Source organism: Indicator indicator, chromosome 24 (genome assembly GCF_027791375.1).
Source record: "Indicator indicator isolate 239-I01 chromosome 24, UM_Iind_1.1, whole genome shotgun sequence".
Classification (NCBI taxonomy): domain Eukaryota; kingdom Metazoa; phylum Chordata; class Aves; order Piciformes; family Indicatoridae; genus Indicator; species Indicator indicator.
The window spans coordinates 865,762-881,499 of record NC_072033.1 but is presented as its reverse complement, the minus strand read 5'-3'; the positions used below and the strand labels follow the sequence as shown (position 1 = coordinate 881,499).

At 52.5% G+C, this 15,738-nt stretch overlaps 1 protein-coding gene across 1 annotated transcript in view; it reads left to right on the top strand.

Moving 5' to 3' along the window:
- The first annotated feature begins 894 nt into the window (after positions 1–894).
- NCOA6 (nuclear receptor coactivator 6) overlaps positions 895–15,738 on the top strand; it is a 46,063-nt gene continuing 31,219 nt past the window's right edge. Inside the window, exons 1-5 of the mRNA XM_054392144.1 lie at positions 895–925; positions 1,036–1,298; positions 6,923–7,078; positions 10,455–10,577; positions 13,929–14,057. Of these exons, the coding sequence (XP_054248119.1) occupies positions 1,046–1,298; positions 6,923–7,078; positions 10,455–10,577; positions 13,929–14,057 (661 nt within the window). The 5' untranslated portion in view covers positions 895–925; positions 1,036–1,045. The remainder of the gene's footprint in view (positions 926–1,035; positions 1,299–6,922; positions 7,079–10,454; positions 10,578–13,928; positions 14,058–15,738) is intronic.

Genomic DNA, 15,738 nt, shown 5'->3' with positions numbered 1-15,738 from the left:
CCACCCTCATGGGGAAGAACTTCTTCCTAACCTCCAGTCTGAATCTCCCTATTTCTAGTTGTTTTTTTCCATTTCCCCTAGTCCCTTTCTCGTTTTCCAGCAATACCTGCAAAGCCTTGGGTGTGGGGGAGTTGTCCCTTAGCCCTTGTTACCACTTGTGATAGAGTGGAGAAATGTGTCTCGCAGAAAGCATTTCTCAGGGGTAGCTTTTAGGGCAGGCTGTGCTTCAGTACACAGAGCAGCTTAGCTTACTGTCATCATGGCAAGGAGAAGGTACTGCAAGATCCAGGCACCCTATAACCTGGAAAAATCAGATGTTTGACTCTATCTCAGAGTGAATTCCTCTCCAGGCTCAGCAGGGGTGCTGGGGGAGTTGTGGGCTGGCAGAGGGGGGAGCATATTTCCATTTGTACCAGGCAGAAGCAGCTGAAAACTCCTAAACCCTTCCAGACCTCTTGGAAGGGCTGCAGTGCACCTGAGATTTCCCTGAACACAAAGCAGCTGTTTGGGAAATGTTCAGATGTGCTGTGGCATTCCTGCTGCTCTGCTGGGTGGCCCTGCAGTCCCTAAAGCCAGCCTGGATGTTTTCCTGTCTCTCAGTGCTGCAGGCACCCTGGCAGAGCAGGAGTGTCCTGGCAGCAGGCTGCAGAACTGGCACTGGCTGCCTCTGGTCCTCTCTACGAGCTGGGAATGATCAGATTGATTTTTCTCACCATCTCTTTTTTTTTTTTTCCCTCCCTCTCCCTTCCTTTCTCCCTGTCTTATCATTTAGGTCAGCTGGAATCCTTCTGGAGTCATGTGCAGCAGAATTCCATCAGGAAGCCACTCCTGTTTGTTCTAGTGGACAAACAGCTGGGACAGGGCAATGGCCAGCACTGGCAGAGGAACACCATCTGTCTCCCAGACCCTAGCACTGGGTCACCAGGTAGGTTGGTCTGTGAGTGACCTCAGGTGCCACTGAGCTCTTGGTAATGTCTTTGCACACTCAGTCTTGTACTGACTGCAATTCTCTTTTTCCCTCCCAATCGTCTTCAGGTCTGACAGGATGCCATTGCTGGAAGCCATGGTTGTGGATGATGTACCTAGCTTGAAAGACACACGTGCCTCCTGCTGCTCCCCAGCTATGGGTGACTCAGAGGTGGATTTTGATTCAGGACTGGAGGAAGATGAACTGAAACAGGAGGCTGTTCCTCAGGATTCCACCATCTTCGTGGCTTTTAAAGGAAATATAGGAGACAGAGACTTTGAGCAGAAGCTAGAGGTCATACTGGAGAATGTGCCTGGCCTACTACACATGGGTAATGTACCTTTGGGGCATCTGCCAGCTGCCTTCCTTCTGATGTAGCTGTATGTTCTACTCTGCCCTGCTGAGGCCACATCTGCAATATTGTGTCCAGTTCTGGGCCTCTCAGTTCAAGAGGGACATGGAGTTGCTTGAGAGAGTCCAGGTCAGAGGCACAAAGCTGCTGCAGGCAGTGGAACATCTCCTGTGAGGCCAGGCTGAGGGAGCTGGGGCTTGGAGCTGGGAGCAGAGGAGCCTGAGGGCTGCCCTCATGGCTGGGGATAAAGCTGTGCAGGGCTGGAGCCAGGCTCTGCTCAGGGATGTCCAAGGACAGCACAAGGGGCACTGGGGGCAAGCTGGAGCAGAGGAGGTGCCAGGGGAACAGAAGGGAAAACTTTGTCCCTGTGAGGGTGCTGGAGCCTGGAGCAGGCTGCCCAGAGAGGTTGTGGAGTCTCCTGCTCTGGAGACTTTCCAAACCCACCTGGATGTGTTCCTGTGTGCCCTGCCCTGGGGGACCGTGCTCTGGCAGGGGGGTTGGGTTGGGTGATTTCTGGAGGTCCCTTCCAGCCCCTAATGCTCTGTGAATTCCAGTAGTGCTAATGAGCAAGGTGCTTGTGCAAAGAACAAGATTAGTATTTCTTTTTTTGGAGTTCCTTAGTTTGTAACAAGATCTGTGTGGGTTATTGTTAGCGAATCTGGGAGCTGTTCTCAGAGACACAGGCTCCAAGTTTCTGCAGGTACTTCAATGTTTAAAACAGATTTAATCAGTGAGTCCATTCATCCCCAGCCTCTTCCCAGGTTTTCCTTGTTTTGATCTTTCTTCTCTCTCCATTACACATTGCTGTGTTCTGTGGAAGTGAATCCTGGGGCAGGGGTGCAGCATTGTGCTGGTTTGGGTCTGTGCTGATGGAGCAGTTCCAGGGGAGGACACAAAAATGCTCAGGGGATTGGAGCACCTCTACTATGAGGGCAGCCTGAGGGTGTTCAGCCTGGAGATGGCTCCAGGGAGACCTAATAACAACACCCCAGTACCTGAAGGGAGCTACAGGAAGGATGGAGAGAGACTGTTTGCAAAGGCCTGCAGGGACAGGACCAGGGGCAATGGCTTCAAACTAGAGCAGAGCAGATTGAGATTGGATGTGAGGAACAAGTTCTGCACCATGAGGGTGGTGGAACACTGGAACAGGTTGCCCAGGGAGGTGGTTGAGGCTCCATCCCTGGAGCTGTTCAAGGTGAGGCTGGACAGGGCTGTGGGCAACCTGATCCAGGGGAGAATGTCCCTACTGAGTGCAGGGGGTTGGACTTGGATGAGCTTTGAAGGTCCCTTGCAGCCCAGAGCACTCTGTGATTCCACAGTCAAGGATGTGTTCCCCCTCCCCCAGCATCCCCCTCAGCTGAGATTCATTGGAGGGTCAGGTTAACAGCCTCCTGTTTCTTGCCACTAGTATCATTTGCTGTAGAAACAGAAAGGCCAGGGAGGGTGCCTGAAGTGTGGTGGCAGGAGGGTCCTGGAGCCTGGGAGCAGGGCAGCCCTTGTCATGTGTCACATAACCAGAACTGAGAGCCACATCACCAGCCCCAGGCTCCCTCTCTGCTGCTTGTGCGCCAAGCTCTGCCCAGTCACTGCAGCTCATCCTGCCAGCTTGCTGCTCCTGGGGCTGTGCTCTCTTCTGCAGCAGGCAGCCTCTTGCTCTTCAAACCAAAGCAGTTTCCTAGCTGAGGTCTGAATCTGTTCATTGCATGCCTGCTTGTGTCACTCCTGGCAAACACCCCATGGCTTCTGAATGGCCAAGCTGAAGTCCACAGGCTCCCAGGATGTGAGGGGTTGGAAGGGACCTCTGGAGATCCTCCAGTCCAACCTCCTGCCAGAGCAGGACCAGAGAATCCAGCACAGGTCACACAGGAACACATCCAGACAGGGCTGCAAAGGCTCCACAGAAGGAGACTCCACAACCTCTCTGGGCAGCCTGCTCCAGGGCTCTGTCACCCTCACAGTGCAGAAGTTCCTCCTCATGTTGAGCTGGAACCTCCTGTGCTGCAGTTTCCATCCATTGTTCCTTGTCCTATCCCAGGGTGCAGCTGAGCAGAGCCTGTCCCTGTCCCTTCCCTCCTGACCCCCAGCCCTCAGCTATTGATAGACATTGATCAGATCCCTCTCAGCCTTCTCCTCTCCAGACTAAACACCCTCAGGGCTCTCAGCCTCTCCTCCCCAGGCAGTCTCCAGTCCCTTCAGCATCCTTGTAGCCCTCCCTTGGACTCTCTCCAGCAGATCCCTGTCCCTCCTGAACTGGGGAGCCAGAACTGGATGCAATATTCCAGGTGAGGCCTCAGCAGGGCAGAGTAGAGGGGGAGGAGAAGTTCTTTGACACTTTGTTCATCTCTTCCCATTGTGTCCAGCTGCAGTCAGTTAGGTCTGGTGTCACTTCTGGAGTCCTTGCTGGGAGGAGACAAAAATGCTATAAAGAAGCTCTTTGGAGCTGTATCTTGCAATCAGTTGGAAGTAGACTGGAACCAGATAGTTACTGGTGTGAAATGCCAGGTACTGGTGTGAAATGCCATGATGAGGTGCACAGCTTTAGAATGCAAACAGTTTTAGTCTGTGGCTGTGTGGAGCTGCCCTTGTCACACAGAGCCATCTGTGTGCTGGGCTTGTCACCAGCATCAATGGCAGGATTAATAACCATGGCTGAGAGCCCAGCTGGGACAGCACAGAGCACACTGCCCAGCCAGTGTCAAATTGATTTGAAAGTGATCCATGTGGTAAGTTATTTAATGTGATTCAGGGCAAGGCAGGATATTGAGGGTGGTGTTAGTTACAGGGTCTTGGCTTAGGCTTACCAGAGATGCAGAGTCTGAAAACCCAAGGAGCTGTGGTGCTGATACCTACAAATGGTGAAGCCAGGACTGCAATTGTTATATGGAAAGTCAGTCACAGAATGGCTCAGATTGGAAGGGACCCCAGAGCTCATCTACTCCAACCCCCTGCCATGGGCAGGGACACTTCTCAACTAGAATTGGGTGTTCAAGGCCTCATCCAACCTGGCCTTGAACATCCCCAGGCAGGAGGCAGCTACAGCCTCCCTGGGCAGCCTGTGCCAGAGTCTCACCACCCTCCTACTGAAGAATTTCTTCCTCAGCTCCAGTCTAACCCTGCTCTGCCTCAGCTTCAAACCATTCCCCCTTGGCCTGTCCCTAGTCTCCTCAGGAAAAGTCCCTCTGCAGCCTTCCTTCAGGTCCTGGAAGGCAGCTCTAATGTCTCCACAGAGTGTTCTCCAGGCTGAACACCCCCAGCTCCCTCAGCCTGTCCTCACAGCAGAGCTGCTCCAGCCCCTGGATCATCTTTGTGGCACCCTCTGGACTCTCTCCAGCAGCTCTGTGTCCTCTTCCTGCTGGGGACACCAGAACTGGAGGCAGCACTGCAGGTGAGGTCTCAGCAGAGCAGAGTCCAGGGGCAGAATCCCCTCTCCTGCCCTGCTGCCCACACTGTTCTGGCTGCAGCCCAGCACACAGCTGCCTGCTGGGCTGCAGGAGGGCACTGCTGGCTCCTGGGGAGCTGCTCATTATATTGAAACATAAATAACAATAAATGTGGGAATGTTCAAGCCTCCACAGAAGGAGGTTTAAAAACTCCTCCTGTCATGTTTCCAGCCAAGAATGTGTTTGAGAGTAGAAAGAGGCTGAGTTTAATAACAGCATTGCTGCAGCAGCAGGAGGGCTTGGTGAATAGGTAAGAACAAGAATGAATTATTTGCATCTTCTCAGAGTCAACAAGTGAGCAAACTTCTGGCAACTCTGATGGGGCAGTGGAGGAAGTGATTCCAGTGCAGGCCACTGTTTATTGTTTTCAGAGGGGCTTCCTTTTCAGAAAGGTAGAAACCAGAAGCTTATAAACCTGTTTCAGGGATATATTTGTAATGCTCCTCAGATGTGTTTTGTAGCAATCTTTTAGTCAGTCAGGTGCCATTTCAGACAAACACACCCAAGGTCCCTGCCCTTCCTTCTTCCCACTTCCCACCTGTAACTTTCAAACCAGAAGAGGAGGCTGAGGGCAGAACTCCTTGCATTCTACAGCTCCCTAAAAAGGGGATGGAGCCAGGTGGGGGTTGGTCTGTTCAACCAAGCAACAAGTGATGGAACAAGAGGAATTGGCCTCAGATTGCACCAAGGGAGGTTCAGGTTGGATATTAGGAAGAATCTCTTCCCAGCAAGAGTTCTCAGCACTGGAAGAGCCTTCCCAGGAGGGTGGTGGAGTCTCCATCCCTGGGGGTGTTTAAGAGTCCTGTAGATGCGATGCTGAACTCCTGTGTACAGCAGGTGGTCAGGAAAGCTGCAGCTCCAGACTTTGCACTGCTGTAAGAAGCTCTCTTCTTTTGCACTGGATTGAAGATACCTGTTCAGAAAAACTGATTACTGTGGTAGCAATTAATGAAATACTGCCAGGGCTCTGTTGGCACTGGCCTTCTGGAGGTGCTAGCTGTCAGCAGCTGAACAGGAGCCAGGGTGTGCCCAGGTGGCCAAGAAGGTGTGGGCAGCAGGAGCAGGGCCCCTGGACTAGGTACTGGTGATGCCACACCTTGAATCCTGGATTCAGTTTTGGGCCCCTCACTGCCAGAAGGACATTGAGGGGCTGGAGCAGGTCCAGAGAAGGGCAAGAAAGCTGGGAAAGGGTCTGGAGAATCACAGAATCACAGAATGGTAGGGGTTGGAAGGAACCTGCAGAGATCATCCACTCCAACCTTCCTGCCAGAGCAGGGTCACTCAGGGCAGGTCACACAGGAACACATCCAGGTGGGTTCTGAAGATGTCCAGAGAAGGGCAGCCTGCTCCAGGGCTCCAGCACCCTTACACTGAAGAAGTTTCTCCTCATGCTGAGGTGGAACCTCCTGGGTTCCAGCTTGTCCCTGTTGTTCCTTGTCCTATCACTGGGCAGCACTGCAAAGAGCCTGGCACCTTCATCCTGACACCCACTCATCAGATAGTTTTGGACATTGATCAGATCCCTCTCAGCCTTCTCTTCTCCAGACTGAACAGCCCCAGGGCTCTCAGCCTTTTCTCCTCAAACAGACGTTCTAGTCCCTTCGTCATCCTCATAGGTGAGTTCAGCAGCTGCCTGTCTCTCTTGAACTGGGGAGCCCAGAACTGGACAGAGCATTGCAGGTGTGATCTCAGCAGGGAAGAGCAGAGGGGCAGCAGAACTTCCCTTGACCTGCTGGCCACACTTTCCTTGATGCACCCCAAGATACCATTGGCTCTCTTGGCTTCCTTTCAGGGAGCTGCAGAGAGCAATGAGGTCTCCCTCAGCCTCCTCTTCTCCACACTAAACACCCCCAGCTGCCTCAGCTGCTCCTCCCCAGCCCTGTTCTCCAGACCCTTTCCCAGCTTGGTTGCTCTTCTCTGGACCTGCTCCAGCCCCTCAGTGTCCTTCTTGGAGTGAGGGCCCCAGGCCTGACCTGAGCTTTGTGAGCAGGGCAGGAGGTGTGGCAGTGTGGCTCTGTGCACCTGCACTGCAGGCATCTCCTGTGCTTGAGACCCACCACTGACAAGTCTCAAAGCCAGGTCCTTGCTTTGCTTTTTCCAGCTGTGCTTTTCTTTCCCAAGCCCTTTCTCCACTGCACTGACTCTGCCCCTTTTCCTCTCCAGAGTCCAGCAAGTTGAAGCTGCAGAAGATCGAGCCCTGGAACAGCGTCAGGGTCACCTTCAACATCCCCCGGGAGGCCGCCGAGCGCCTGCGGCTCCTGGCGCAGAGCAACAACCAGCAGCTGCGGGACCTGGGCATCCTCTCCGTGCAGATTGAAGGTACTGCTCACACCTCTCTGCTTCCCAGGGCAGCCAGCTCAAACTGAAGTGCACTCAGCATTCTGTGTGCTTGGTCAGCATTGTCCCTGAGCAGTTTGGAAGATGCCTGCAGGGCACTGGTAGCTTTGCTTCTTTCAGGGAGAGGGTCAGTGTGGTGGGTTGAAAATTCCCCCCAAGATGAAATTGCCAGAGCAGCTCCCTTGGAAGCAGATGAAGCTGTATTTACAAGCAAAACTACAATCTAAGCTGAAATACAATGAATACGTACAAAATATACAATATTTACATTATTTACAGAGATTTACAATTGATAAGCAGCACAAGAACCCCCCAGGCAAAACCAGGGGAGCTAGTAACAGCTTCCCCTTCCCTGCCCCCTTCCTTACCCCCCTGTACACTCTAGAGGACAGAAAGAGCAGAGAGATGTTTGTTAGATACTCAGCCACAACAAAGAACACGCCAAGGTCAGCAAAGCCAAGCAGAAGCCAGAGCTAGGGCAAGGCAGCCAAAACAAGAGAAAGTTAGACCATACAGACCAACTTTGTCAGTCTGTCCAATGGGATTGTTTAGAATTATCATGATTTTCCTTTTTACATCTGTAATCAAAATGTCTCTTTTCTGTCTTTTCTGCTGACTCTCTTGGGCAGTGGTCTCTTCAGACACCACCATGGCTTATTTACCAAATGCAGTCACAGGGTCAGTGATTTGGTTGTGGCTTTCCCACTGCACATCTCCAGACAGTGAAATGGCTCAAGCACAGATCTGAGCTTTCCCATGCAGCAATTCACATTGGCCACACAGGTGCTGGGAGCTGTGGGTTCCCACCCATGGGATTCCATGGCAGCCTGGCTGGGGACTCAGCACCTGCTCCTGTGTCTGGTGTCTGCCCAGAGGCTGTGGCTCTGATTGGAGCAGTCCTTGGCTCAGAGAGGGCTAAAGGCCTCTCTCTTGTCGTGCCCAGTTCACAGTCTGGAGCTTGCCCTGGGCTCAGAGAGGGCTAAGGGCCTCTCTCTTGTGTGCTCCCTCGCTGGGCTGCAGCCTCTTCTGGGATTCAGTCCCCTTGGAGCTTTTCCCCTTTCTGCCTTGGTGCAGGTGCAAGGCCTGGCTGAAGTTGTTGGTCTGCTAGAACAGATTCTTCAGCAGCTCTTGGGCAGCCCTTGGCTCTTTGTGGTCAGCAGGCCCTCAGCAGCTCTTGGGCAGCCCTTGGCTCTTGTTGCTGTCTGGGTGAGCACAAGGCAAGTTGCCTGACTCCTGGGCTGGTTTAAATACTGTCCTGAGACAATGAATGCCCTTTGGTAACACTGGACCCATGGGGTGAGGCATATCCAAAGCTGGCCAGGGGCACACCCAGCTGCCAGCTGTGTCACAAAGTTAATCACACCTGGTACAGGGTTGTCTGGAGCCCAGGAAGTGTCCAGGTTAGCACATTCACAGGTGCTTGGCCATTCTCTGGGCCAGGGCACGTTTGGGGGTTTGACCCCTCAGGACACAGACCCAATGGTGATTTATTTACATTCTACTACTTTCTGTTCAAGATCTGTAGAAAAATTTCAAGGCACAGCCTGAAACTACCACAGTCAGTAGTAAAGATGCTGGCTGTAAACCCTTTTCAGCATCAGGAGCCCACCTGGAAAGTGTCTTAGCATGAGAAATGGCTCAGCAGGATTTTGGCCATAATTGTTTCATGTGAGGTTTTCCCAACCCCAAATTTTCAGTGGATTTCTCAATGACAGTTCAGTTCTGGACAGTTGTCCAGGAGCACAGCTGGGATCAATGCAAGGCCTTGTTGTGGTTGGTTGTTCTTTAACTGAAATCCAGGTGAGGATAAGCTGATGCAGAACTGTGCTTTTGAGTCATAGAGCCATAGAGTGCTAGGGATCGGAAGGGATCTCCAGAGATTGAGTCCAGTCCCCCTGCAAAGCAGGACCACTTAGGGCAGGTCACACAGGAACACATCCAGGTGGGTTCTGAAAGTCTCCAGAGAAGGAGACTCCACAACCTCTCTGGGCAGCCTGCTCCAGGCCTCCAGCACCACCACAGTGAAAACATTTTTCCTTGTGTTGAGGTGGAACCTCCTATGACTGAGTTTACATCCATTGCCCCTTGTCCTATTGCTGGACACCACTGCAGAGAGCCTGGCCCCATCCTCCTGACAGCACCCTTCAGCTATTTGTAACCACTGATCAGATCCTCTCTCAGCCTTCTCCAGACTAAACAGTTTCAGGACTCTCAGCCTTTCCTCATCAGACATGTTCCAGTCCCTTCATCATCCTCAGAGTTCTCCGGCACTTCCCTGTCTCTCTTGAAGTGGGGAGCCAGGAACTGGACACAGTATTCCAGCTGTGGTCTAACCAGGGCTGAATAGAGGGGCAGGAGACCCTCCCTTGACCTGCTGGCCACACTCTTTGTTACTGCACCCAAGTATCCCTTTGGCCTTCTTGGCCACCAGGGCACATTGCTGACCCATGGAGAGCTTATTGTCCAGCAGGACTCCAGGGCCCTCTCTGTGGAGCTGCTCTTCAGCAGGTCACCTCTAAACTGTCCTGTGCCTGGTGGTGTTCCTCCCCAGGAGCAGGACTCTACCCTTACCCTTGTTGAACTTCATGAGGTTCATCTGTGCCCAGCTCTCCAGCCTGTCCAGGTCTGGCTGCATGGCAGCACAGCACATCACAGTTGAAGCTCCTTCTTCATTCCTTGGCACCCTCTTGGTGTCCTTTTGAAACTCTCTGTGTTCTGCCTTTTGTCTTGGGCTAAGGGAGCAAGACAGTCTCTTTAATTCTTCTCAAAGGAGTTAAAGAAAACTCCACATAGAGGACTGGATAGAAATATAGGATAGGGTTGGAAGTCTCAATGGAAGTGCTACCCATAAACTGCAGTGCCACAGTGCAAAACATATATCAAATACCCAAAAGCCATAGTCTGGGCTTCATACAGAACCCATTAAGCCAAAACTTTCCCTGACCTCCACCAACCAGGCCAAAATTCCAGGCCCAAATGCACCCCCCCATAGAATGCCTCCCTGCACCCCCCCACTATTGACCCTCTGTGATGCAGCTGAAATTCAGCTCACCAGCTCCAGGCCTCTGCCAAGGCCACTCGAGGCCTCACTCACCTACAGTCACAAAGATAAGGGAGCAGCATGGGGAAGGAGAGAGGGAGGGAGAAAGGGGAAGAGGCAGCTGCTGCTGTCCTCTTGTAAAGGTTAGGTGCAGGCATTCTGGGAACGCAAGCAGAGTTGCCTGTGTCCCCCTGGGCTGCACTCTAGATGCTCCACACCTTCTGGAGGTCTCAGCTCTGGGGTTGTTGGTAAAGCACCCATGGCAACCCGTGCCACCTTCCCATGCAGCACTCAGCTGACCCAGACTCTGCCTTTCAGGGGAAGGTGCTATCAACTTAGCTCTGGCTCAGAACAGGAGCCAGGATGTGCGGATCAACGGCCCCCTGGGAGCAGGCAGCTCGGTGCGGATGGATGCAGGCTTCCCCATGCAGGGGGGACAAGGTAAAGTGTCTTTGCTCTTTGTGCCTTGGAAATTCAGGCCACTGGGTCTAGGAGCTGTGGTTTGCAGAGCTGCCATTTGAATTGGGGTGTTCTTGGCTCTCTGCTGTCAAACCATGCCCCAGGTATGGGAACTAAATTCACAGAATGGCTCAGGTTAGAAGGCACCTTAAGGCTCACCCTGTCCCAACCCCTGCCATGGGCAGGGACACCTCCCACCAGCACAGCTTGCTCAAGGCCTCATCCAGCCTGGCCTTCAACACCTCCAGGGAGGGCACAGCCACAGCCTCCCTGGGCAACCTGTGCCAGTCTCTCCCCACCCTTGCTCTAAAGAATTTCTTCCTCCTCTCCAGTCTCAGTCTCCCCTCTCCCAGCTCAAAGCCATTATCCCTCATCCTGCCACTCCCAGCCCTTGTCCAAAGTCCCTCCCCAGCTCTCCTGAAACCCCTTCAAGTACTGGAAGGCTGCTCTGAGGTCTCCCTGGAGCCTTCTCTTCTCTAGGCTGAACAACTCCAGCTTCAGTTCTCCCAGCCTGTCCCCACAAGGGAGGTTCTCCAGCCCTCTGATTATCTTGGTGGCCTCCTCTGGAGCCTCTCCCAACAGTTCCAACTTCTTGTGCTGGGGGCCCCAGAGCTGGAGGCAGTGCTGCAGGTGGGGTCTGAGCAGAGCAGAGCAGAGGGCAGAATCCCCTCCCTGTGCTGCTCTCTCCCTGCTCTGGATGCAGCTCAGCACACAGCTGGCTCTGGGCTGCCAGGGACCAGTGCTGGCTCCTGGGGACTTTGTCACCACCTGACACCTCCAACAGCTGACTGCATTTTATCCCACAGATATTGGAGTGTTTTGGGCAGATTGGTTTGGGGATTTTTTGAGGGTTTGGTGGTTTGAGTGTTTGCTTTGGGGTTTGGTTTTGTTGTGGTTTGTTGGGGTTTTTTGTTTGGTTTGTTGTGGTGTATTGGGTTTGGCCAAGCTGGAGTTAATTCTCCAGTGCTGTGTTTTGCAGCAGCAGTTGATTACATAGCAATGTTTTGGCTACTGTTGAATAAGTACCCAGGCTATGTCTTCTCAATGCTTCCCTGCCCCAAGAGTACATTGAGGGATGGGCAGGATCTTGGGAGGGGACATGGCTGAGCTGGCATACCTGGACTGGCCAAAGAAGTATTCCATGCCATATGACGTCAGCTCAGATATAAGAATGAAGTAAAAGAAGGAAGTGGGGGGATTGGTCCATGGCGTCTATCCTCCCAAGCAACTATCAAGCTTAGAGAGCCCTACTTCCCGAGACCGACCATCGTCCTGCTGATGGGAAGTAGAGACTAACATCTCTCTCTTGCTTCCGCGCGGTCTATTGCTTTTGACTATTATTGTTATTAAATTCGCTTCTATCTTATTATTAGCTTTGGTCAATTTTTTTTTCTTCCTCCCCTCTCCCCCTGTCCATTTAAGAGGGGGAGTGATAGAGCGGCTTTGGTGGGCATCTGGCCTCCAGGCCAGGGCCAAACCACCACATGTGGTTGGTTTTGTTTGGAGTTTTTGTGCCTGTGTTTTATGGCTGGGTGTTTTTTTGGTTGGGTTTTTTGTTTGCGTGGTTATTGGTTGTTTGTTTTCCCTTAAAGACCTGAGGCAGCTGGGTCTAATGTAGTGACCTGCCTTAGAAGTGTGCAGACATTCTCACAGTTGGCTGTTTGAATCACAGGATGGTCTGGCTTGGAAGGAACCTCCAAAGCTCATCCACTCCAACCCCCTGCAGCCAGCAGGGACATCCTCCCCTGGATCAGGTTGCCCAGAGCCCTGTCCAGCCTCACCTTGAATATCTCCAGGGATGGGGCCACAACCTGTTCCTGTTCCACCACCCTCATGGTGCAGAACTTGTTCCTCACATTCCATCTAAATCTGCTCTGCTCTGGTTTGAGATTGGTGCCTGTGCACAGTGAGCATGAGCCCCAATTCAGTGTGTAGTGAGAAGGCATTTCAGAGCCAGTGCATTGTGATGCTGTGGACAGGACACTCTGTGTTAGTCTCTCTATATATTTGCTGATAAACTTTTAAGATCTGATCATAAAATTCACTTTTCCTGAGGAGGTGTAGCTGTGTTAAACTCTATATTTGCATGTTAAGTAATTTTTATCTACAGAAGTCATATTTTATCAAGATTTGAAGCTACTAAGTCATTTTAAGAGCTGGATCATAAGATAAACTAAACTAATTAATGTCTTAGTCAAGAGGATGGAAAGCAGTTTTCATCCAAGTGAAGGTTAAGATGTGTGTGTGTGGATGCTGATGAGAAGGAATGGAAGGAGCATTTGGCCCCAGCACAAGAAGGACCTGGAGCTGCTGGAGAGGACCCAGAGGAGGCCAAAGAGATGATCAGAGGGCTGGAGAACCTCCCTGTGGGGCCAGGCTGGGAGAGTTGGGGCTGTTCAGCCTGGAGAAGAGAAGGCTCCAGGGAGACCTCAGAGCAGCCTTCCAGTACCTGAAGGGCTCCAGGAGAGCTGGGGGGGAACTTGTGAGAAGGGCTGAGAGTGGCAGGATGAGGGAGAATGGCTTTGAGCTGGGAGAGGGGAGATTGAGAGTGGAGAGGAGGAAGAAATTGTTGAGAGTGAGGGTGGGGAGAGACTGGCACAGGAGCCCAGGGAGGCTGTGGCTGTGCCCTCCCTGGAGGTGTTGAAGGCCAGGCTGGATGAGGCCCTGAGCAAGCTGTGCTGGTGGGAGGTGTCCCTGCCCATGGCAGGGGTTGGACCTGGATGAGCTTTAAGGTCCCTTACAACCCATTCTGTGGTTCTGCAGACACCTGCTTAAACAGCAGTTAAATAATTGTGCTCAGCAAGGAATGTAACTGTTAGTTTGCTTTGAAAGAGGCTGCTCTGCTCTCACTGGGACAGTCATGAGCCTGCAGCTCACCAGTATGAGTGAAACAGTACCAATGCAGCAGCAATCTACCCAGCAGTGCAGAAGGCTTTCATTCAGCAGCCTGGGGAATGAAACCCTGGATTTTTTTCTCTCTTACAACATTTCAGTTGTTGTCTAGTGTCAGATTTTGCAAGACCCTTAGTGCATGTCCAGCTCTGACAGAGTCTTGTCACTTGGTGACTTCAGTGGCAAGCCAGGCTCCAGTCATTCATGAGTTGCTGGTGTTGCCTTTTTAAAGGTTTGGTGCTGAAGGAGAAGCTTCAGCTTGCCCTGGGATCATTTGTTGTTATTCCAGAAAATGTGAGCTCTCAGACAGAGCTCTGTGTCCTCAGGTCCTTCCAAACTACCCTCAAAAGCTAAAGCAATATTTGCTTGGCACAGAGAATCTCTGCTTGCTGCCTCTGTACAGACTGCAAGAGTTGGTGATTTTGCTTTGTGTTTTTTAAGGTTTGATAAGAATGAGCAATGCTGCAGCTGTCATGATGTCTCAGAGTGGAAATGTGCCCTCCTCTATGGTGGCAAGTGGTGCTGGTGCTGAGCTTCAGCCAAGGACGTCTCGGCCTTCCTCACAGCCAGGTGGTAAAATGTAGTCACACTGGAAATGTTCCTGGATTTTTAGTCTTTAGCACTAGGCTTGAGGCTGTGCTCACAGGAGTGCTGCAAAGCTGGCCTGGGGCTTCCCCTGGTAAAGCTTCTCAAGTCACTTGGGTGCCTCAGCAGGCAGCAGCTTGCTGGGGAGGTTGTTCAGATGCACTGAGCTGGGGCAGTGGTGGGTTTGCAGCAGAGCTGTTGTGGCTGAGCTTTGTCTTTGGGTGCAGTTAAGAGAATCACAGAATGTGTCTGGTTGGAAGAGACCTCCAAGCTCATCCAGTCCAATTCCAGGCTCAGCACCAAACCATGGCCCTAAGCACCAGGGCCACAGCTGCTGGAACACCCCCAGGGATGGGGACTCCAGCACTGCCCTGGGCAGCCTGGGCCAATGTCTGAGAGCCCTTCCAGGGCAGAAATATTTCCTCAACTCCAGCCTGAGCCTCCCCTGGGCAGCTTGGAACCATTGCCTCTGCTCCTGTCCCTTGCCACCAAGCAGCAGAGGCTGTGACCTCCTCACCCCAACCTCCCTTCAGGGAGCTGCAGAGAGCAATGAGGTCTCCCTCAGCCTCCTCTTCTCCAGCCTCAACACCCCCAGCTCCCTCAGCCCTCCTCTAGCCCAGGGGCTCCAGGCCCTTCTCCAGCCTCGTTGCCCTGCTCTGGACAGGCTCCAGCCCCTCAATGTCCTTCCTGCAGGGAGGGCCCAGAGCTGAGCACAGCACTCGAGGTGTGGCCTCCCCAGTGCTGAGCACAGGGGGATGGGCACCTCCTGGCCCTGCTGCCCTCCCTGGTTGTGACACAAGCCAGGGGTGGCTGGAGGAGGCAGATGTCTCCAGTGGGAAGCAAATGCAGCAGACTCAGCATGAGAGGTTTTCAGGAGGGGCTGGCAAGATGGAAGTTTAAAGCTCGGGGGTCTGAGGGGTGTGAATGATTTTAGGGCTTGTTCTTCACAGTTCTGCCACTGCAATTTATTTACATTTGGGGAATACAGAAAGAGAGGTGATTGTTACTTGTCCCTCCAGAATAAACCTTATGAAGAGCCACTGAAGGAACTGGGGCTGGTTAGTGTGAAAAAGAGGAGGCTAAGGAGAGACCTCTTGGCTCTCTACAGCTCCCTGAAAGGAGGTTGTGGAGAGGTTGGTGCTGGTCTCTTCTCACAAGTCATTAGTGATAGAACAAGAGGGAATGGCCTCAAACTGCAGCAGGGCAGGTTTAGACTGGACAGTAGATAGAAATATTTCACAGCAAGAGTGGTCAGACACTGGCACAGGCTGCCCAGGGAGGTGGTGGAGTCCCCAAACCTGGAGGTGTTTCAAGGTGGTTTGGATGTGGTGCTTGGGGCTATGGTTCAGGGGTGACCCTTGCAGAGTAGGGTCAGTAGTTGGACTTGGTGATCCTGAGGCTCTTTTCCAACCTGAATGGTTCTGTGATTCCATGGAATGGTGACAGTGCATGCTGACTTCTCCAGGCCTGTGCAGTGTTTATTATTCCAGGCAGCGTTGTCCATAAATGTTTGAGATCTGGGCAGGTCAGTTTATGACACAGCCTGGATTCCTTGTGCCTGCTTTTTAACTTGTAGGGATAATAGTCCCAAGAAGTGGGGCCAGGCTGGGAGAGTTGGGGCTGTTCAGCCTGGAGAAGAGAAGGCTCCAGGGAGAACTCAGAGCAG